This window comes from Pagrus pagrus (assembly GCF_965226575.1).
Source record: "Pagrus pagrus genome assembly, chromosome: 12".
NCBI lineage: Eukaryota > Metazoa > Chordata > Actinopteri > Spariformes > Sparidae > Pagrus > Pagrus pagrus.
In genome coordinates this window covers 29431986-29457496 of record NC_140196.1, presented here as the reverse complement: position 1 = coordinate 29457496, position 25511 = coordinate 29431986, and the positions used below count along the sequence as shown (strand labels likewise).

At 39.8% G+C, this 25511-nt stretch overlaps 1 protein-coding gene across 1 annotated transcript in view; it reads right to left on the bottom strand.

Annotated features, from left to right (window-relative positions):
- LOC311266374 (voltage-gated inwardly rectifying potassium channel KCNH6-like) overlaps window positions 1-17848 on the bottom strand; it is a gene marked incomplete at both ends in the record, with an annotated part of 54655 nt that extends 36807 nt beyond the window's left edge. Inside the window, 2 exons of the mRNA XM_084368721.1 lie at window positions 13981-14211; window positions 17773-17848. Coding sequence (XP_084224847.1) covers window positions 13981-14211; window positions 17773-17848 — 307 coding nt within the window. The remainder of the gene's footprint in view (window positions 1-13980; window positions 14212-17772) is intronic.
- Window positions 17849-25511: the final 7663 nt, after the last annotated feature.

Sequence of the window (25511 nt, the reverse complement as noted above, 5' to 3'; positions counted from 1 at the left end):
CAGAACACTCCATTGTAACAAGATTATCAATGTTTTTCATTTCACCTGGAAGTGGTTTTAATGTTGTGGCTGATCGGTGTAGTTGTTAGTTTTTTAATAATATGGGAAATATATACTATTGACTACATATGTATATGTTTTACATGTCTTTAATTCAGTCAAAAAAGATGTTATTATAAAGACCTCTGTCTTCTCTTGAAATTAACTTACTTAGTAAACTTAGGGTTGGGGGTGCAGGGCCACGCCTCAACCACACCTCTGCTCCATCTATGCCAGACTTGACTCACTTTCTTTTCATCCCTGTGTTTGCAGGCTGCACTAAATCCCAACACACATACAGCCTTCCATCCCAAAATCCCTTTCTATACTCTTCCTTCAGCTGTTAACAGTAATACAGCCTCTGCTTCTACCTCTTCTCTCTCAGCCAACACAGCAGCACAAAAGTCCAGCGACCCAAAGGGCCCCACCACAGGCTAGCCTAATTGGCAATTCCCTGACCCCTATTATATTTCCAACTGGTCTATCCTTCTATTGTGCTTGACATGGCCCTTGTGTTTCTGAGGGACAGGTTTTACATCCACTTTGCTGACCAGGCAGCTGGCCAGATACAGCAATTTAATCAGGGAACATACTAGTGCACCCACAAATCCGACCTTTACTGCTCCTTTGCCTTTATTCTAATAAAAACTGAGCCCAGTGTGTGACCCTGACCCGGGGAACCCACTGGTTGTTACTGGTTGAACTGTACATTTTTGGAGCAATCTCTGGCACAAGAATTACTTAGGATTAATAATGTTCTATCTTACCTTATCTTTGCAGCCATCTCTGAGGTATGTGGAATGTGGAAACTCGAGGTTCTTTCAACTACACACTGTACTCAGCTAAAATACTTCAGTACATTTATTGAGTGTAAACTTGTTGTGTTGTCACATTTAACTGCAGTTCACAGTTTAACATTTCATGTTCCTCTGAACAGAAACTCTCAGTTCTTCTGTGTTTAGCTCCACTGCAGGCTATTTGCTCCATCAGCTGTAAGTGTTAGTTTAGTCAGCTGGTAGCTCTGGTTGCTGTTAGCTCTTGTGCTGCAGGACTTGAGATAAATGGCATTATATTGTCCGCCCACTTGAGACGACAGAAAATGTAAACATATCCCAAATGATGAATTTCTAACTATGACAGAGTGCATCTTCTACTGCTATTACCATAGTGATCTCTCTCTCCACAGCGCTGTGTCAGCGCTAATTATTAACACTGGCTGGCTTCTCAGCGCGAGACCTGATGTTACGAGAATTGCTCCAGGGTACCGGCCCATCTATTCCCCTAGTCACAAGCGGCTGGCAGGACCTCGTGAATATATTGTGCTGGTTAAAAACATCAGGGCACTGAAAATCTGTATTAATATAGCAAGAGGTTAGCTGGTTACCTGTTAGCAGCAGGTGTGTGTGGCATTTTAGCGGCGCATAGACAAATTGTCTGGTGAGTTCATCGGATCGTCTCTTCTGATCGGGCTCTAGATCTAACCACCTATAAAACTTTTTTCAATGTACAGTCGTGGTCAAAAATCTACATACACTCATGAAGAGCATGTTCATCATGTCAGTCTTCAGTTCCTGTGATTTCTACAGCTCTACAACACAAACTACTTTGTCACAAAAACAGTCATGAAGTTTGGTTCAGTAATGAATTTATTAAAGGTCTTCTGAACATGTGACCAAATCTGCTGGATCATTAATATACATACAGTAATTCTAATATGGTTAAATGTCTCTCAGCCATTTTCACCTCAGTTAGGTTCTCATCATGCAGTTCCTGCACAGACTGACATTCATCTCAGCTCCAAACACTAGTTCATCCTTCCAGCAGCCCATATTCCCAGTTAACAAAACAGCATTTCTGATTCATTGTCTCCATTCTTATTACAGAAATTCAGACGCTTGGCCCCAGAATTGGATTCTCATTCAGCATCAGTCCCGCTGTTTTCAGCCAGAACATTTAACAAGCCCCTCAGCTGCAGAACCTCTCTAAGGCTTCACAAGAAGCTCACCCTGAGCCCCTCTCAGCCTACTTGACCAGATGGAACTGTTGCCATTTCCTTCTCCGGACAATGTTTATCTGCAACTTTATCACCCATGGTCATTCCATGCAAAAAATCAGATCCTCAACCATCCACCTACCTAGCAGGAATCACTGGCCTCACTTGCTCTTCTACCTCCCATTCCCATGTTACAATGTCAGTCAATAGCTTGCGCAAACACCTGAACCTGCTCTCACAGCAAGACGCTTGCCACTCATTTCCGACCTCAATTCTGGTTCCAAAAGTATCTGCATTAAGTCCTCTGAATTTTAGGTTTATAATCATAACACTACAGGAAGCATACCTTCTGTATTGACCCAGCTTCCACAGCCGCTAGACTGGGCTTTCAGACCAGACCATCCAGATCCTCTAGTGTTGGTCATCTCAGACATATTGCTCCTATACAACAACCTTCATGATCTCCAGGAAGCCCACACTCAACTCAGCTCAATTCAAGTCTGACTCTTTTGGGGGCCTGTAATCAGTTTGGGCCCCACACTGAGTGTCTCTCTGCCTTACCACCTTTACATCATCCCAGACAAGCCTAGAGACAAAATCTTTACCCTCCCTCTCTACAACCATTCAACTGCCATCTTTATCAAAAACATCCTGAACACACATTAAACCTTTGAAATACATATTGCTTCATCATTCTCCTAGCTAGTGAAATAGAATGTAATAGATGGATAAGACAGAATCCAGTGCAGCAGCCTTTGTGAGTGTATGAACAGGTTGTTAGAGACAGGAGAGGGGGGTTGGTGTTGTTACTAAATTAACAGCCAGGATGGATTAATGTCGCTACATTTAACTTATTCTACCTTAATAATGATATGACAATGAAATGACTGGAAGACCATCTGCTATAGTGAGTTTTAAGATATTACACACACACACACACACACACACACACACACACACACACACACACACTATATCTAGGCATGCTTCCAATGTGATAATCCTGAAACTATGAGCCAACATTGAGACTAAACCATGAGGTGTACTGACCTAATTCAATACAAAAATGACTTCCATCAGGAGTGACTACTTTATGATTGAATCCAAACAAATCTGGATTAATGGCTGATTATGGGGAAGAATTCAATAATCAGACCGCTTTGTATGTCACTGTCTGAGTTTAATGCAGGTGGAGGATTTGAGAAACATTCACACCAGCAGCTAGTTAAAGCAACATCTGATTTAAAGGTTTACGGCTTTAGATCCAATGAAGACACACAAAGAGGCTCAATGATTGGCTGATCATACTGTCATTTAGAACAAAATAAAGACAAAGTTACAGTAATTTCATTTTACAGAAAATATTCTGCTAAGAATGTCTACACATCTATATATGGCCATATAATGCATGTTCTGTAAGAGCAATGAAAAATAATTCACAATTTGGTCCCCACAGACTGGGTGTCGCTGAATATGTAAAACTTCAGTTCAGAACAATGCATGATATAAATAGATTGTTTTAAAAATCTCACTAATTAAACTGGATGGCACTGGCCACATCACAACTATAACGGCAGTCACAGTGGGGACCGATGTCATTGGGATTTTAAGTGCTGTATCGTAGGCAACTGGACTTGTTTCAGTTTGTTGAAGACGTTTCACCTCTCTGGAGGGGAGTTGCAGGTGTTAAACCCATATATCATTGGGATCACTTTCAGAGTGATTTGATGAACATTAGAAACACTGACAGCCAGTCAGAATACAGCCAAAATTCCAGGGCCATCTATCAGCTAGATTTTGGGGACATTTTCCTACAAAATAATGTCACATGAGTGCTTATGGTCAGTGTTGGAGGTAACTTCTTTTAGAGTACTTGGATTACTTTTTTGTTGAAACATAACACGTTAGTTCTGCAATTCAAGTAATCCGTTATGTAGTTATGTAGTAAAACTATTATTTAAAAGTTGCCTTGTGTTCTCATGAGCTGCACTGATGGAATAAGAATGTAAATAGTATTGTCAGGAATCCTGCCATGTATGAAAGTGCAATTTAAATACAGCCATAATGAGCATTATGTATTTAGTGGTAAACTATATCCCCATTGTGCAACAACCCCTGCCTAACTGTTCATATGTGGTTGCTTTGAAGAGTGACTGTGTTTTAAAGACAGGCAGCCTAAGGCTTGTTCAGACTAAATCAGGAGTTGCGGTGAGAATAACCCTGATATTACATGGAGTTTGGCTTTGGTCCTTGTCACCTTCCCTAGATTGGGCTCACAAAACTCCTTTTACAGAAGACCAGTCAAGTTTAAACTTCTAGAACCAGTCTCTTCCCAGCAAGGTTGTATCATTACCATGTTAAGTCTGTGACTGTTTACCTTTACAAAAAATGCTCCATCTCAGTCTAAGGACTCCCTGCTAATGTGCCCACAAAGTTTGCGAGTCTGAAGTCCGGACATTTGGATGCAGCCTCAGTGACTGCTTACTGCAGGTTCTCTTCTGTATATTTGCAGGCATCAGCTTCACCTACTTAAACCTACCTGTTTGTCCTTTTTTGTACAGATTTTCTAATATCACAGACACTGCTGCTCCTACTACTTCCATTTTTAATCATTACTCTTTTACCGTTACATGCACATAATATTGTTTCTCTGTATCACTTTCAGAAACAGTGTCCTCACTTTCAGTTGCTATGGAAAACACTTCAACCCCTCTGACCCGGTACTCCATGACAAAGCCCGGTGCTGGTTTAGACTTTAGAGTTCTGGCTTCCTGTTGCTCCGGCTTGACAGACAGGTCGCAGCCTCTACCACCAGCGCACTTTATTCCTGTCGCTGTAATTCATCTGGGCCATAGCATCCAGGTGCTTGGTCCATTTGATCTGCAATCTTTTCTCCCTTTCATGTAGGGAACAGCAAGCCTTGGCAATGTATCCTTTCTTCTTACATGCCAAGCATTCCACCTACGTTAGACAGCATTTGTCTGGCATGTATCCTTGGCCAGTACATCTGTAACCCCCAGATTCCACCGGGCCTGTCTCAGCTGCGTTACAGCTCCAACTCAGTTGCCGGAATTGATGCGTTGCTACTGAACACTTCAACAGCGTTCTCTGCAGAGAATACGTGCCGAGTCTATTTCTGACCCCCAGAGTCCACCAGGCCTGAGCTAGGAAATATTAAATATTATTAAATATTAGCAAACGATGGCTACTTTATTAGGAGACAGGTGGAAAAACACATCTACACTTGAGTAACTCCTTGTAAACAATGGTGCCTCCAAACTCCCTTGGCGCCCTTTTCAAGCAACAAACCATGTCAACATAGCGCCCTCATGCAACACTGGTATTATTGTACAACAGTACATTCTTCTCAATGTAAAGCATTTTTATTTAATTTTCTTTTTAACACCACAGTAATGATATGGCTAACATCCTGGTCTTTTAATAATCTGTTGATGTGGACAAACAATCATTTGTAAGACTATCATGATAGTAGTAGAGTGACATAGCAGCTTCTCCTTTGTTGTTGAATGGCAGTTGTCAAACTTGTGTGTGGTACGTTACTGCCACCTTCTGGATTGGGGAGCGAAACTTCACAATGGGCCATGGAATAATTAAAATAATCATGCTGTACATGTAAAAACCCAACTAGGGACATGAGTTGAAAATTAGCAATAGCTACCCAGCAAGCAATTTTATGTCGAAAAGACATATAATAGCCATCTATACTTAAACCTGACATCTAGGCTAAAACATTGCTATACCTATGACATTTTAAATGGGACATTAAATGCGTTGAAATTACGTCTTCATGTACAACACATTTCACCTGCCAGTGACTTTGGAAAAATACTCAAAACCTACAAATGAGCAAATTATAAAATGATGTGTAATTGAAATTAGTGCGTTGTGACACATTGTTGTAACTGCATTTTAAATCAGATTTCACCTTGTAATCACTGTTGACTTTTCTTACGTGATGAAATCATACACCCTGCCAGCTGCAGTAGCCAAAACTAAATCTAAACAATTTCAAGATTCTTTTCGCTGAAAACGGGTTACAGATAGTCAACTAGTAGCTTGCTGGGTATAAGCCCTCTGTGCAGCACATCAATTGAATACTCTGTGTTGGAGCTATGTTAAACTGCATTGGTCCTATTAAAACAGAATTAAACAAAACAAAAATAAATAATTACAAAAAAGACACACCACGGCACCACCCTGTGGCTAATTGCCGCGACACCCTATTTGGTCTGAATGAAGCCTACTAAACATCGGAACAATTTGGTGCAACGCCAAGGGTTGGCTAGCGGTGGTAACTCGGATGGTCTGACCTCTTCTTGTGTGCACCAAACTTTCTACTGAGCTCAGCCACGGGTGTGTGTGAGACGTATATAGGAGCCGATCACCTAAGTCCATCGCAAAAAAGTTGAGATGGATTTAACTTCAGGGGAAATGCAAACCAGACATCATGCTGCTGTGGCCAATCATGTAAGCTGGCTATCAGACTAGCAGCATGAATGACCGAAAAAACTATGGAGTGCAACAAAGTGTTCCATGTGTATTCACTCAATTTGGCATTGTGTAGCAGTTTCAGTTTTCATCTGTGGTTCCAGACAATAACTTTAGGGCCTGCATGCTAAACCTACTACGACATGACCTGCAGGTCAGAGCTAGAGTAGGACGGGTCAGTCTTGGCGGCACTTTTTGTGAAGCGTTATGTTTCACTTGTTATCACTCAGTCTGGTCTTGTGCATCAGTTTGAAACCCACTGTAAGGAAATGCCTCGTATCCCGGTTGTTTACTTTTATTTTTTGTCGATTCAAGCAGAGCAACATAACAGCTTCTCCTTTTGATAATATGTCTATTTCTGTTGAAGTTTAAGAGCAACGAGATGCAAATAATGCTGATTGTGACACAACATACAGTACAGACCAAAAGTTTGGACACACCTTCTCATTCAAAGAGTTTTCTTTATTTTCATGACTATGAAACTTGTAGATTCACACTGAAGGCATCAAAACTATGAATTAACACATGTGGAATTATATACTTAACAAAAAAGTGTGAAACAACTGAAAATATGTCTTATATTCTAGTTTCTTCAAAGTAGCCACCTTTTGCTTTGATTACTGCTTCGCACACTCTTGGCATTCTCTTGATGAGCTTCAAGAGGTAGTCACCTGAAATGGTCTTCCAACAGTCTTGAAGGAGTTCCCAGAGATGCTTAGCACTTGTTGGCCCTTTTGCCTTCACTCTGCGGTCCAGCTCACCCCAAACCATCTCGATTGGGTTCAGGTCCGGTGACTGTGGAGGCCAGGTCATCTGGCGCAGCACCCCATCACTCTCCTTCTTGGTCAAATAGCCCTTACAAACCGGATGGAATAGCATGCCGCTGCAAGATGCTGTGGTAGCCATGCTGGTTCAGTATGCCTTCAATTTTGAATAAATCCCCAACAGTGTCACCAGCAAAGCACCCCCACACCATCACACCTCCTCCTCCATGCTTCACGGTGGGAACCAGGCATGTAGAGTCCATCCGTTCACCTTTTCTGCGTCGCACAAAGACACGGTGGTTGGAACCAACGATCTCAAATTTGGACTCATCAGACCAAAGCACAGATTTCCACTGGTCTAATGTCCATTCCTTGTGTTCTTTAGCCCAAACAAGTCTCTTCTGCTTGTTGCCTGTCCTTAGCAGTGGTTTCCTAGCAGCTATTCTACCATGAAGGCCTGATTCACACAGTCTCCTCTTAACAGTTGTTCTAGAGATGTGTCTGCTGCTAGAACTCTGTGTGGCATTGACCTGGTCTCTAATCTGAGCTGCTGTTAACCTGCGATTTCTGAGGCTGGTGGCTCGGATGAACTTATCCTCCGCAGCAGAGGTGACTCTTGGGCTTCCTTTCCTGGGGCGGTCCTCATGTGAGCCAGTTTCTTTGTAGCGCTTGATGGTTTTTGCGACTGCACTTGGGGACACTTTCAAAGTTTTCCCAATTTTTCGGACTGACTGACCTTCATTTCTTAAAGTAATGATGGCCACTCGTTTTTCTTTACTTAGCTGCTTTTTTCTTGCCATAATACAAATTCTAACAGTCTATTCAGTGGGACTATCAGCTGTGTATCCACCTGACTTCTGCACAACACAACTGATGGTCCCAACCCCATTTATAAGGCAAGAAATCCCACTTATTAAACCTGACAGGGCACACCTGTGAAGTGAAAACCATTTCAGGTGACTACCTCTTGAAGCTCATCAAGAGAATGCAGAGTGTGTGCAAAGCAGTAATCAGAGCAAAAGGTGGCTACTTTGAAGAAACTAGAATATAAGGCGTATTTTCAGTTGTTTTACATATTTCCACATGTGTTAATTCATAGTTTTGATGCCTTCAGTGTGAATCTACAATGTCAATAGTCATGAAAAGAAAGGAAACTCATTGAATGAGAAGGTGTGTCCAAACTTTTGGTCTGTACTGTATATAATACACAACAACATCACAATTATTTCCTGACAGACAAAAGTTGGAATTCATGACACCAGATATGCTCTCTGTGTAGCCAGACAACATATACAGGAAGTGTGGAATTTGTGCTCTTATTTGTTTGTTAAGTTTTCAACACATAGCAGATTCTACAGGACAAACACTACATGAAAGGTGACATATTCATAGATTGCAGAATTATTTTGAGGTTTCCTAGTTAGAGAATGGTGATGTATTTATTTCCCCCTACAGCCAAGATTAATCTCTCCTGGAGGCCGTTGTGAAGGACGTTTGTCTTTCGGGACAATGAGAGAAATAGGATCATAGTTTTTATAAGAGCATTAATACCATATAAGCCGAAATAAATTATAAACTAATGGATTAAAGATTAATGCAAAGACCCAAAAGATTACCCACATCCCTCACACACGCACACACGCACACACACACACACACACACACACACACACACACACACAGACACACACACACACACACACACACACACACACACACACACTCTGCTTCTCACTCCATCTCACACCACACTCTTCCTCCCTGCCATTCTAACACTAATTCCATTCTCTAGTCCAGTTTTCTTTTTCCCCTTTCCAAATCTCTGCATTATCATAGAGTTTATGTTGTGTATCAGATGACAGAGGTGGTCTCAGGCGGAGGTGGACTCCACTTGCACTCTAGTACAGTTGGCCTTCTGCAATGAACTGGGATCGCCATGGCACAAAACATGTGCCTCTCACGTATTGAACAATATTTTTGCTTATCCCGCTTCCTGTAAAACCTGTTTTAATTGCTTTTAAGGGTCATCCAATGTTCTATCTGGTTAACTATTCGAGAAAGTTTTACACTGCAACAGATGGCAAATTTGAACACCAACATACTGTCAAAGCAGCCACAGCAACAACACGGTCAACAGACGAATTGCCATGAGATGCAGAGGGAGAGACATGTCCTGGACACCGGCTATTTGACCCAGGTCCCATTACTTCACCATTGTTTGTAAAGATGCAGTGCATTTGAGGGTAAAGACATTTCGTTAAGTAGACAAGTGTCTATAACGCAGATCTATCAATATCCATTCAACCAGCCTTGGACCCATTCATAGAGACGGCTATCAGTCTGTTTGTCACTGATAAACTCCAGTCTGCAATACACTTCATACACTTCACTTCACAGAGCATCATCAGGCTTCATGATCAAAGAAAGTGATTGTATTGCAGATACTACACTGTCCATATTCTCTCAAGTCCATATGACACTGCTCTCCTCTCTCTCTCCATGGAGTACAGTATGTCTATCAGAATCATAGAATCAGAATGCCTTTATTGTCATTAAAAGCTAAGCATAGCTGCACTTATGCCTGCTGCCATAATTTTATTTAAATAATATTTATAATAATTATCAAATGAATAATCTGTGATAATCTGCCAAACCTCCAAATTTTAGAGCAACCTCTATAGTTGCAAGATCTATTTTATAGTCAAAAGCTCTAACTAGAAAACAAAAAGAAAACAAAAGTGTCACTGCACAGCAGCAGTAATCTCAGTTATTTGTCCGCGTGAACTCCTCTCAAGACTCTCTCCAGGTGTCCTTCTGCCCTGATGTGGTTAGTTTGATACAGAGGGACACTTGAGCTGCACTTTCCCCTTTTTGACACACTGACTCCTTCAGCTGTGTCTCTGGGCTAGAGAGAGCGGACAGGCAGAGTGTCTGCAGAGAGGGCTGTGGCACCATACAAACCAGGCTGCTTGTTGAGGGGCAGCCTGCCCGTCAGACATTCAGCCTGTCCACTCTCTCTCGCCCAGAGACACTCCCGCAGCGAAGAGAGGCTCTGGAGGAGGAGTATAATAAAAGAATAGCAGCAGCTGACTGGGCAGGAGGGACTGTGACAGCTGATGAGGGTAGTTTGTTTACTGGGACAACTGCAGGTCACAATCCCCATTATTAGCACCACTGCAGAGCACAAGAGGAGAAGTGGGAAAATGTGACACATTTCAAAGGGAATATTAATTTTTTACTTTTCACATTATAGCAATAGAAATTATTTTAACTCAAAGATCCAAGGTTTTTCTGTGCACACAAAACAATAATTTCTCTCAAATTTTGAGCACAGATTTGTTAAAATATGTGATGGTGGTCACTTCTCCTTTTTTCAAGATAATCCATCCACCTGACAGGTGTGGTATATCAAGATGCAGATTAAACAGCAGAGGTGTGCCTCAGACTGGTCACAAAACAAAGGCCTCTCTTAAATGCACAGTTTTAGAACACAATACAATGGCACAAATGTCCTACGTTATGAGGGAGTGCAGAGCATGCTGACTGCAGGAATGTCTACTATGGTTAATGTAAAACTGTAATGCCCAACCACTAATACGTATTTTCCCAAACAAGTCGGTTCCAGTGACGAAAAGCAGTCATGTCAATACCCTGAGGACAGGAGCATGCAAATGAGCTGAGACAGTTTCAGAAAGCTTGTGCGGCAATTTTTTGGTTTTGCAAGCCAACTGTTGCATCAGCTGCCTGGGTGGCAGGTGAACAAGCCAGATGTATCATCCCAGGCAGGCGTGGTTACACATGGTCTATGATTGTAAGGCCTGTTGGATGTACTGGCACAGAAACAACTTTGGAGACAGATTATGGTAGTGAAATGAACATTCAGTTCATGGATAACAGCTCTGATGGACATGCGTGCGACTGCACACTCCCTCAAAACTTGCAACATCTGTGTAGTGTGTTGTGCGATAAAAATGTACATTTCAGAGAGGCCCAGTCTGAGGAACTGCCATGCAAAAATAATGCTGTTCAATCAGACCTGTCAGCTGGATGGATTATCTTGGCAAAGGAGAAGTGCTCACTAAAATGAATTTTAATAAAACTGTGCAAAATATGTGAGAGCTTTAATTATTTTGAATGTGCAAAAAAAAAAGTTTGAAATCTTTTACTTTAACTTGTGAAAAACGGGAGCAAAAAGTGCTGTTCATGTTTTTGTTGAGTGTATTTGACCTATTCAGCTTAATAGAGTAATGTCTGGTGTGTGAATCTGGCACTCTGTTTTATGATGCTGTTTTCTCGTTAATCAAAGGCCTATATTAATGAACACAGTCATTTGTTATTGTTTACATAGGCTGTAATGTTCTGTCTATAGAAGAAGAAGTAATGTTATAATGAAAGTACGAGCCTGGCAATGCAGTTCCCTGTATAGTTTCAAAGAACAGCCAGAAGTACTGTGGAGTTGTTTCAGTGCCACAAAACCTTTCAGGGATCCAATGGGATGAATGAAATAGTGTGTGACTGCTGTTTCATATCACTTTCCTTCCTCAATGCTTTGAACAATGACCAGAGTCATTCAATAACCTTAAAGGAATAGTTCACTCTAGAACGAAATTCAGCCATTATCGACTCACCCTCATGCTGATGAGAAGTCCAGTGTAGTTTCTTATTCCTCAAAGTGCAGCTGGAGACCTGCGGGGGTACCGTCCTGCAGCAAAAATCCATATAACGGACGTAAATGGTGTCCGAGACGAAAAGGTCCATAAAACTACACAAAAACTTTGTAATATTCCTCCATACTGCTCGTCCGCTGCAATCCAAGTGTCCTGAAGTGGCGACATCCAGAGTTTACTCCAAACGACGTCATTTAGTACATTTTTATAGCCTAAACAGTCACTATGCTACATCTGCCTGGAGGCACGTGAGTCTCCCTCACAGCCACTTGCACTACAGAAGCCGCGCCAGACAAGATGAACAAGAACTTGCGATAGATACACACCGGTATTTACATCCTGCTGTGAGTGACACAAACACAAGAGGGATCTGCCTGCACTAGTGATTTGAAACTTTGAAACTCACAGCTGGATGTAAATCCAAAAAATCCAAATCGGATCCATATCCTGTAACCTTCATCAAGCTGAGCAGCAATATTTACTCTACCAAACGTGCCATAGCATAGCATAGCATTTTCCATGTGACTCTTAGCTTGTTCATGTCTTTTCACTTTTTCTGGAAAGTGCTTCAAATCAGTCATACCTGACTGGATCCATGCTGGTTTCCGTTCCTGCTGTTTGAAAAAAGAGGCAGGAACAGCAAAATAAAGTGTCGACCTCACTGCATGCAGTTAGCCATGATTTCTTCGCAAACCAGCCTCATGAAAAAGACGGGGTGAACCGTCTTCCTCTGTCTTGCGTTTGTTGTTTTATCACGATGTCCGGATGGTCAGGTCCGAGCTCTTTCACTCTGAGCTTTTCCTGCAGCGTTCTCCTCTCAAACGGCGTTGAACTTTCTTTCAAGGCTCCTCCAACTCTCTACGAACTTCTACGTCATCTGCTCCTACGTCAACTTCTTCTCATGCTGTCTATCACGGCCTTGGGGCGGTGAAAGTCAGCACCCAGTGAGCTCCTATCTGTGTCAGTATTACAGTGATTACAGTGAAAAATGTTTGCGCCCGAGGCTGGAATTATGTCCCCTCTAGCACCCCCTATTGAGTTGCCACTGATTTTGATTGTCCTTTAAAAAACAAGTGAGTCTGGAAATATTTTTAAAAATAAATTATAAGAAAAAAGGATCATGGTTTCTGTTCTTAGGTCTTGTTTTCTACTTTATAGATCTAGCCTGGTAAGACAGGAGACATACTTTCATAGAACAGTAGTGTGTGCTGCCAGGTGGAGAACATGATCACACCAGAAGTACAAAAAATGCCACTTAACGTTATCTGAACTACTTGGCTGCTCTACTCCTGTTATTTATTCTACTGGAGTTGTTACATTGCCAGACCTCATAATGAAAGATAAACCTGTCAACACCGGATTTTGAACCTTTTCTCCGGCTGTGCTCTAGATTTGCATCTTCTCTCATTAATCTCCCGATTTCATAGCGATACAAATCAAATTGCAGTCTATCAGTTTCCTTCTTGTGTGTTGTGGTTCCTGGTAACCCAGAGGCATGTGCAAACAACCCTGCCTGACGTGTGTCACTGGCTCCTGCACTCGCTAAAAGCCTCTGCTCAGTTTGCCATTTGCTTAAAAGGAATGAAACAGGAACCAAGAAAAAGAAATATGCTTCCAAATTCACTCAACCCGATACTCAAAGACTTTCCTCACTGAAACGTGCCTCCTGCCTCACTTGCTCTTCCTCTTGCCTCTACTCCGCAGACTAAAGTCCTGCTTTTTTTGAAAGTCTACCTGGGAATGACGGCTCCTCAACCCCCACACACAATGTTTGACCTTCAAGATGTTTTTTGTGATATAAATTTTAAAGTTAATGTACTACAAATGAATAAATAATTTGTGGGGGTGGTATTTGTTGAAAATCTATTTATATTCATATATATATATATATATATATATATATATTAATATATTCATGTTGACAGGTATGTGCAGATAAGAAAAATCCTACCTTAACTGATACAAATGATGACAGAATCTAGGAAAATCAGAGTTGACAGGATCTTACCATCTTTAGTGTAGAGGGAAATCTCCACCTTCCTCTCCTCTGCTCCCAGCAGAGCTTTAGCCATTTGGGCCACCGCTGGTCTCTTGGTGTGAGGTCCATACAGGAAGCTACAGGTACAGGGCTTCTGCATCACCTCAGCCCGGGTGTAACCACACATCCCACAGAAGGCATCGTTACAGAAGATGATGGCACAGTTCTCAACCTGTGCGTTGGCGATGATAAACTTTCGGTCTTTGCAGGAAAACGAAAGAGAAGAAAGAAGAGATTAGAACTTAAGTATTTGAACAAAATCCCAAAAATGCAAAGCATACACAGAGCACAAAGCTTAAAATCGCAGCATGCACAAACAGCACACACACACACACACACACACACACACACACACACACACACACAGATACTTACATACTATGAAATTACTGGATCTTAAAAATGGCACCCTATATATTCTCAAATATTTATCAGCAACATACATACACAGACACAAAGTGGCTGAGTCTTTTCAGATCCACATTACAGATCAGATAGATCTTTGTTTATGGCTGAGCCGTGTTCGAAGCCGCACACCTGTAATCACATTACATCAGTTTAACTGTTCTAAATGAGTTTATTTGCATATTAAGCGTGAAACTTGTTGTTTTCAATCTTCTTCCATTGCTTCCTTTAACAGATGTGTATAGGCCTACAAGATCTACGCTTTTGTATCAGGTATACAAATAAAAGTCATCAACCAGTCAAAGGCATTTCGGACCTGGCTAGGCATGGTTATATGGCCTCACACAGCAGTTCCAGGTCATCACTGACCTCATTACCAAAAATCCCAAATTTTACAATCAACTGTCGGCCTAACTTTTACGCAGAGTTGACGTATTCTGCCACGTGGCTCTCTTTCACCATCCACAGGTTTCACAGTAGCCTCAGCATGTTGCCTGTCTCGCATCAAGAGGCAGAAGCATTTTCTCTGTTTATGAGGTTGCACAAGTTCTATGATGCATAATAGCGTATATCTCGCATGGTGTTTCAGTTTCACGTCTATCTCACTTCTTTGAGTTTATTGTCCTATTACTTTCAGTCATAGCCAACCTCATTCACACATCTGGTCATTATTTCTATGAATTCAGATTACCCCTGGAGATATTTTATGCATCTGGTCAGTGCTAGCCTTTAGGTATCACAATTTAGTATTCTGCTAATTGCTTCGGGTTCCTGCCTAGTCAAATGCGTTTTCTGCTGTTCTAACAGTTGAATCAGCATGTAGGATGTTTGTACAAGGTCACAAGACACTGACCAAAGAAACACTAACAACAGGGAGCGTTACATAACTGATGCATTTGTATTTTTAAATAAAATAACAATACATCTGTAGTTCATGACAGAACAGCACCTTTGTGTGTGTACTTAAGTATAAAATTATTAAAATAAATGAATGCATCGGAAGCCATTTTCACGTATGAACCAAATATCCAGAGAATCTGTTGTGTAACCGGTGGTGCCCTTTCACACACCAAAATACTTTGGTTGGTTAAGGCAGCGAGGGTGCTGCCTGGGTTGAGGCTGCTGGAGGAGGAGGAGGGCTAATCTGTAATGATAACTGTTTTTGCATTTGATATTACAGTATACTGTAATACTACAAGCACAAGTGGAAAACAACATGCAAGCAAGCAGCAAAGAGTACGAAGCAGCAGCACTCCATCCAGTTGCTCACTGTGAATTCTCTGGACAATGACCTGCTCTGTTCAGGCACTGGTTCAATCAGACATTGTAGACATCTGCACTCACACATTCAGCTCCTGTCAGGGTAGCAGTGCATGTGTTAAGGATCTAGAAATGCAGCAATTTGCTTTAATATGCTTTCTTTTTTTTCTCTTTTATTGCATATAGTAATTTACTTATAAAAAAATACATTAAGATAATTAATAACATAATAAAATGTTGCAAAAAAACAACAACACATTTCTGAAATTCTATGACAAAGAAATACAAATAAAATGTACAGTACTGAAGGCTCTAGTTGTCACGCTCTAAAACTTTAATACAGGACACAATAGTCGGCTTTCAACTGAAATTGCAATCAGCTGTGTGTAGAATGATTATTTCTTTGTTTTATTGTCAGTATTCTGCTAATATTTTCTATGTATTTATATATGCTTACTACAGAAATGTATGAAATTTACCATCATTCTGTTTCAGCTGTGCATCTGAAAAATGTGCTGACAAATATACAGGGTTTGGCAGGTGGTGGAGTGTGAATGAGAAAGACTTCATGGATCCTGCTAGATGTGGTCATTGAATGCATTTTGTGTGACAGCAATGAAAAATGATTCAAAGTTTGGACCATATAGACGTCTGTTTTCTGACCATGTCAGTCAAAGAGTTTTGACTTCAGCTCGGACTGTTGCATGTTAGCAATTGAACAAAACAATATAAAACCAGTAAATTCCTTCACAATGCACCAAAGTGACACTTTGGTCAGCAGGGACAATACAGTAGTGTGGTTGTGGTCATATGCATCTGTCAGGACTGTTTACAGTTTTTCTCTATTGCTAAGACACATTTCTTGAAATTATGCTTCATTTTCCAAGTCTAAGTCTAAACACAAATGCACAACTGCACACTTATCTTTCCATCAAAACCAAACTTTTAGAAAAATAATTTTGATGTATTTTAACAATAGGGCCAAAAAGCCAAAGATTCTCGACATCACAGGCAATATTAGCCACAGCCAGGCAGTGGGAGAAAACCCCACTGTATGTCTTATCCACCCCTGGCAAGCTTCCCTTGTAATATCTAGGCAGGCCTTCTCCATCACTTTGAGGAGGTGAACACAGATGTAGGTGTCTTGGTCATGCAGAAAAAAAAAACATGCCCCTTTTACTTTTCTATTCTGAGGTTCATATGGGTGTTTGAACAAGCTGGACTCTCAGTGCTTACATATGGGGAATTGTGTGTTAACTGAGTTGACCATTTTCTAAGTGATCACACGGTGCGGACAGTGATCAATAAAGGGATTAGTGTGGAGTCTTTCACCAACAGTTCGACAAATCTGAATCGTGTGAAAACGGGAGTAGTGTTTAAAGTTGTGTGAAATGTTTATGGGTTTGGGATGTTTAGTTAAAAGTACATGCCCTCAGTATTTCTAAAATCCTGGCTATGGACCTGGTTAAACGGCCCAGTTATAGTGTGTAAGCTAGTGAGAAAAAAATGTCTTTTAATACATGCATGGCTTTACTTTCTATACAAAACTTTATGTAACTGATTTACACATCAGTTGGTTCCGTTTATTTTTGCAGCCATTTCTGTATCTGCAGCATGTTCTCTAAATGTGCTGTCAGATCGACGGAGATGTTCTCTGAATTTGCTCGTGTTTTGTCTCTATGTGTGTACATACATATTGGATGTATTAAGACAAACAAACAAAATAGTATCTTTGTTTCTCCAGCTGTAGGCAAAATATGCAGGTCCATTTCATCCCCACTAACTGTAAAAATAGAATTATCCCAAAAAGTTATTTTGTTTTTGTTTTTGTAAATAGCCTATAAACCTCAACAAAGAAGTTTTTTTTCATTTATCCTGCTGTCATTCTAGTACTGAACTCAAACAGTTACAATGTAGGTTTAAAGGTACTATTTGTAAGAAAAGTTGATTTTTGAGTATCATTCCCAACTCGTCAAAAATTGACGCTTTGGGTGGCGGACGACTTGTCCTACAATCCCAACTTGTCAGTTTTTTTGGAATGAGACACAAAATAAAATTTTCTTACAAATAGCACCTTTAATGGATCCTTGTACTTACTCTGTCCCTCAAATTTGCGTATGATGGTATCCAGGAAAGTGTTCTGGGGCGCCACATGGCCTCGTCTCACCGGCATGGTTCAGATGCTGTTGTTGGAGCCTCCTTTGGCTGTGATTGGCTAAAACCTTAGCTGTTCTGTCAAACAAGCTGCTCTCTTACACAGCAGTTGTCTCTAGCACATTTTTATTTTATCAGAAGTAAAAAAAATAGCTGTTATCGTCTTTCTCTGGTCAAGCTTTGCCACATCCCCTCATCCTTTCCCCTCTCATCTTCTCTGATTCCTCTCTCTCTCTCTCTCTCTCTCTCTCTCTCTCTCTCTCTCTCTCTCTCCTGACTATACAGGTCCAACCTTAATCTGAATCATCAGCTTTGATTGGTCTGTGCAATATGTTGGCTATACAGATATAATAGCAGCCATTAGTAGCTTTTAGGCTACTACTGCTTCTAGTGTTGCTTCTTCTGATTCTATAACTACTACAATTATTACGCTGCTAATAATACAAAGTTCTTTAAATACACTGTGCTGCTCAAATTAAGGCATGAGAAAACCCAGGTGTGTCAGTAACAGCGAACAACAAGGCACATGTGGCTTCATAGTAATATGAGTAAGCTTTTAGTAAGCTTACTAAGCAGCAAAGCTGCAGCTTGGAGGTGAGGTAATGAGTCTGATGTAGCATACTTTAAATCTGCTGTGATTCATTTCAAAATGATCATATTGTACCGACACTTAAAGGGTACAGACGATAACAAACTTCCATCCATTTTGCAAAGTTTAAGTTGAATAATGAGTCTAAATATGTTAGATAGATAGATAGATAGATAGATAGATAGATAGATAGATAGATTTCAATTCAATTCAATTCAATTCAATTCAATTCACAGGGGCTTTATTCCACCAGCTACTGGTTGATAGAACAGTCGCCCGAGACTGTAAGAAGAGACAGACCAACCTGTGCACTGCCTGGATTGACTACAAGAAAGCCTACGACTCAATGCCGCACACATGGATACTGGAATGTCTGGAACTGTATAAGATCAACAGGAACCTAAGGGCCTTCATCCAGAACTCGATGGAAATGTGGAAGACAACCCTAAAGGCCAATTCAAAGCCGATTGCCCAAGTCAACATCAAGTGCCAGGGAGATGCGCTATCACCACTTTTGTTCTGCATTGGCCTGAACCCCCTCAGTCAGATCATCATGAAGAGTGGCTACGGGTACCGATTCCGTAGTGGGGCAACAATCAGCCACCTGCTCTACATGGATGACATCAAGCTGTATGCCAGGAGCGAGCAAGAAATAGACTCACTGATCCACACCACCAGGATCTACAGCGATGACATAGGGATGTCATTCGGATTGGACAAGTGTGGCCGGATGGTCTCAAAGAGAGGCAAGATGATCAGGACTGAGGGGACTGACCTACCAGAGGGCAACATAGGTGATATCCAAGACAGCTACAACTACCTTGGCATCCCACAGGCTAATGGAAACCATGAAGAGGCCACAAGGAAGTCAACGACAGCCAAGTACCTCCAGAGAGTAAGGCAGGTCCTTAAAAGTCAGCTGAATGGTAAGAACAAGGTCCGAGCCATCAACATGTATGCACTACTAGTCATCAGATACCCCGCTGGTATCATAAGCTGGCCAAAGGAGGAGTTAGAAGCCACAGATATCAAGACTAGAAAGCTCCTCACCATGCACGGAGGGTTCCACCCCAAGTCCAGCACCCTGAGGCTATACACTTAGCGGAAAGAAGGAGGCCGAGGGCTAGTGAGCATCAAGGCCACGGTCTAGGATGAAACATCGAAAATTCGAGAATACATCGAAAAAATGGCTCCGAAGGATGAACTGCTAATTGAATGTCTCAGGCAGCAGAACCCTAATGAGAGTGTAGAGGAGGAGGAGCAGACAACCTGGAGGGACAAGCCCCTACATGGCATGTACCACCGTCAGATAGAGGAAGTGGCTGATATCAAGAAATCCTACCAGTGGCTGGAAAACGCAGGACTGACAGACAGCACAGAGGCACTAATCATGGCAGCACAAGAACAGGCCATAAGCACAAGAGACATAGAGGCCAGGATCTACCAGAGTAGATCAGACCCAAGATGCAGACTGTGCAAAGAAGCCCCTGAGACTGAGACAGTCCAGCACATAGTAGCAGTAAGATGCTAGCTGGATCAGCGTACATGGAGAGGCACAACCAAGTGGCTGGGATAGTACACAGGAACATCTGCAACCAGTATTGAATAGAAGTACCCAAATCCCAATGGGCCATACCACAGAAGGTGGCTGAGAACAACAGGGCCAAGGTTCTGTGGGACTTCAGCTTCCAGACTAGCTAACCCAACCGGACATAGTGGTGGTGGACAAAGAGCAGAAGAGGGTGGTGTTGATAGATGTGGCGATCCCAGCTGACGCCAACATCAGGAAGAAGGAACACGAGAAACTTGAGAAGTACCAAGGGTTGAAAGAGCAGCTGGAACAGATGTGGAAGGTCCCCGTGGTAGTGGGGGCACTCAGGGCAGTAACCCCCAAACTGGGAGAGTGGCTCCAACAGATCCCAGGAACAACATCTGAAGCCTCAGTCTAGAAGAGTGCAGTCCTAGGAACAGCCAAGATACTGCACAGAACCCTCAAACTCCCAGGCCTCTGGTAGAGCACCCAAGCTTGAAGATGACACAGATAGAACCCCACCAGGGTGAGAAGGAGATTTATACATATATACATACATATAGTGCAGGGCCATGTTTACTGCATCATCTACAGACCTGTTGGCTCTGTAGGCGAACTGCAGTGGGTCCAGGAGTGGGTTGGTTAAGGATTTGAGGTGGGACAGCACAAGGCGCTCAAACGACTTCATGACCACAGAGGTCAGGGCGATGGGGCTGTAGTCATTCAGTCCTGTGGTCCTTGGCTTTTTGGGGACAGGGGATGATAGTGGAGACTTTGAAGCTGGCTGGCACATGACATATCTCCAGTGAGGTGTTGAAGATGAACACTGGAGACAGCTGGTCAGCACAGTGCTTCAGAGTGGATGGAGAGACAGAGTCTGGTCCGGCTGCTTTGCCCTTGTCTCTTGAAGAGCTTGTTGGCGTCCCGTCTCGTTTAATTCATTTGCAAGTCGCAGGTCGTTGATGGGGGGGGGTTTAGGTTTGTAGTTTGTAGTTTGTAATCTGTCTGAGCCCCTTCCAGACAGAACCAGAGTCATTAGATGAGAACTGTTGAAGTTTCTCAGAGTACTGTTGTTTAGCTTATGTCACTGCCTTGCTAAAGCTATACTTCGACTTCTTAAACCTGTCACTGTCCCCACTCCTGAATGCGTCCTCCTTTTGCAACCTTAGCTGTATGATTTTGGCTGTGAAACAGGGATCAGGTGGACGATGACGTGGTCGGAGAGGCCCAGTGCAGCACGGGGGACGGCGTGATATGCACCGCTGACTGTGGTGTAGCAGTGATCCAGAATATTGTTCTCTCTGGTCGGGCCATTAATGAACTGTTTGAATTTGGGTAGTTCATGGCTGAGGTTAAAGTCACCAAGCACAATCACCAAAGAGTCCGGATTAGTCCGCTCCACACTCAGTATCTGGTCGGCTAGCATGCGCTGCGCCTCCTGCACATTAGCATGCGGTGGGATGTAAACACCGACATATATATATATATATAGATATAGATATAGATATAGATAGATAGATAGATAGATATGTATATCTATATTGATAGAGATGTATATTTCTCTCTTTATATATATATATATATATATAGAGAGAGAGAGGGATAACTATATGTAGATATGTAGATCTCTATTGATAAAGATAGATATGTATATCTCTATTGATAGAGATATAATATCTATAATATCTATAATATATATAATAAATAACAATATATATTATATATGATATTTATGTATATTATGTATTTATATATTGATATATATAATTATATATATAGACATATAGATATATATAAATAGAGAGAGAGAGAGAGAGAGAGAAAGAGAAAGAGAGATATCTCTAACATTTCATAACCTAAAGTGTCTTTCACTCCCATTCAGTCTATGGACCCGCCCCCTTCTGTATGCGTCTCACTCAAACACAGAGATACACAGATACACAGATAGATAGATAGATAGATAGATAGATAGATAGATAGATAGATAGATAGATAGAATATCTCTATTGATAAAGTCAATCTATAATATATATAATATATAACAATATATATTATATATGATATTTATATATATTATATATTTATTGATATATATATAGCTATATTTATATATATAGATATATATATAGATATATATATGTATATATACATAGAAAGAGAAAGAGAGATATCTCTAACATTTCATAACGTAAAGTGTCTTTCACTCCCATTCAGTCTATGGCCCCGCCCCCTTCTGTATGCGTCCCGCTTAAACAGAGATAGACAAACAGATAGATAGATGAATAGATAGATAGATAGATAGATAGATAGATAGATAGATAGATAGATTCATATATAGAGAGAGAGATAACTATATATATAGATATATATATCTCTATTGATAAAGATAGATAGGTATATCTCTATTGATAGAGATATATATCTCTCTTTCTATTTATATATAGAGAGAAAACTCTCTATATAGATATATATATCTCTATTGATAAATATAGATATGTATATCTCTATTGATAGATAGATATGAATATCTCTATTGATAGAGATATACATATCCATCAATCTATAATATATAACAATATATGTTATATATATTTATATATATTTATATATTGATATATATATTTAGAATTATATATAGATATATAGATATATATAGAGAGAGAGAGAGAGAGAGGGAAAGAGAAAGAGAGATATCTCTAACATTTCATAACGTAAAGTGTCTTTCACTCCCATTCAATCTATGGCCCCGCCCCCTTCTGAATGCGTCTCACTCAAACACAGAGATACACAGATACACAGATAGATAGATAGATAGATAGATAGATAGATAGATAGATAGAGATTTATATAGAGAGAGATAACTCTCTATATAGATATGTATATCTCTATTGATAAAGATAGATATGTATATCTCTATTGATAGAGATATATATCTCTCTTTCTATTTATATATATATAGAGAGAGATAACTCTCTATATAGATATGTATATCTCCATTGATAAATATAGATATGTATATCTCTATTGATAGAGATGTATATTTCTCTCTATTTATATATATATATAGAGAGAGAGATAACTCTATAAAGATATGTATATCTCTATTGATAAAGATAGATATGTACATCTCTATTGATAGAGATATATATCTCTCTTTCTATTTATATATAGAGAGAAAACTCTCTATATAGATATGTATATCTCTATTGATAAATATAGATATGTATATCTCTATTGATAAAGATAGATATGAATATCTCTATTGATAGAGATATACATATCTATCAATCTATTATATATAACAATATATGTTATATATATTTATGTATATTTATATATTGATATATATATTTAGAATTATATATAGATTTATATATATATATATATATATATAGAGAGAGAGAGAGAGAGAGAGAGAGGGAAAGAGAAAGAGAGATATCTCTAACATTTCATAACGTAAAGTGTCTTTCACTCCCATTCAATCTATGGCCCCGCCCCCTTCTGAATGCGTCTCACTCAAACACAGAGATACACAGATACACAGATAGATAGATAGATAGATAGATAGATAGATAGATAGAGATTTATATATAGAGAGATAACTCTATAAAGATATGTATATCTCTATTGATAAAGATAGATATGTACATCTCTATTGATAGAGATACATATCTATCAATCTATAATATACATAATATATAACGATATATATTATGTATAATATTTTAAATATTATATATTTATATATTGATTTATATATATCTCTCTATTTATATTTATATATATTATATGTTTATATATATATAGTTATATATATATATAGATATATATATATATAGAGAGAGAGAAAGAGAGATATCTCATTTCATAACGTAAAGTGTCTTTTACTCCCATTCAGTCTATGGCCCCGCCCCCTTTGGTATGCGTCTCACTTAAACACAGAGATAGACAGACAGATAGATAGATAGATAGATAGATAGATAGATAGATAGATATAGAGAGAGATAACTCTATATATAGATATGTATATCTCTATTGATAGAGAAATATATCTCTTTCTATTTGTATATATAGAGAGAGATAACTCTATATAGATATGTATATCTCTATTGATAAAGATAGATATGTATATCTCTATTGATAGATGTATATTTCTCTCTCTATTTATATATATATAGATATATATATAGAGAGAGGGATAACTCTATATGTAGATATGTATATCTCTATTGATAGATGTATATTTCTCTCTCTATTTATATATATATAGATATATATATAGAGAGAGGGATAACTCTATATGTAGATATGTATATCTCTATTGATAAAGATAGATATGTATATCTTTATTGATAGAGATAGACATGTCAATATATATATATAAATATATATATATATATATATATATATATATATATAGAGAGAGAGAGAGAGAGATATCTAACATTTCATAACGTAAAGTGTCTTTCACTCCCATTCAGTCTATGGCCACGCCCCCTTCTGTATGCGTGACACTCTGGGCGAACCTCACCTTCAGCGCCCCCCCAAATAAAATGAAAGAAAAAAAAACTCGCACACAAAATAACTTTTTACTAAACTACTATTCACAATATTATTGTACAATATCAGTCTTTTGTTGCGAGCACCATCTTCTTGGCTGTGGTGTCCTGGGGCGCAGGCATCAAACAGAAAGACGCTAACAGACTGAATAAACTCATCAAGAAGGCAGGTGTGTTGTTGGCTCTAAGCTTGTCACCCTGGAGGAGGTGGTGGAGGACAGGATGCTGGCAAAACTGCTGGCTATCATGGACAATGCCTCTCACCCCCTCCACAAAACTCTGGACAAGCTTAAGAGCAGCTTCAGCAACAGACTCATTCAACCCTGATGCCTAAAGGAACAGAAACAGCACAGGAAATCATTCCTACTTGGTGCCATCAGACTATACAACACCCATGCAAAAACACACAAATAATGCTCTTTAAATTATTATTAATATTATTAGAGTGATATCTCTAACGTTTCATGAGGTAATAAGACGTTTCACCCCCATTCAGTCTAAGGCCCTGCCCCCTTCTTTATGCGTACATACAGAAGGGGGCAGGCTATCATAGATAGATAGATAGAGAGAGAGATCTATATATATCTGTATATACAGATATATACCTATATTTAGAGATATACATGTTAATGATGAGTCATCCCTGTATACCAAGGTTAGTCATTTGTGAATTTGGGCTATACAAATAAAATTTGATTTGATTTGATATATATCTCTATATAGAGAGAGATATAGACATATATAGAGAGATATATCTCTATATACATATACATAGAGAGATATATCTCTAACGTTTCATGACGTAAATTGTGTTTCACCCCCATTCAGTCTACGGCCCTGCCCCCTTCTGTATGCATACATACATCTATATTTAGAGATATACTGTATCTCTCTGTATATATATCTCTCTATATAAGAGAGAGATATAGAGAGATAGATAGATAGAGATAAAGAGAAAGATATATATAGAGAGAGATAGAGATATATATACATAGAAAGATAT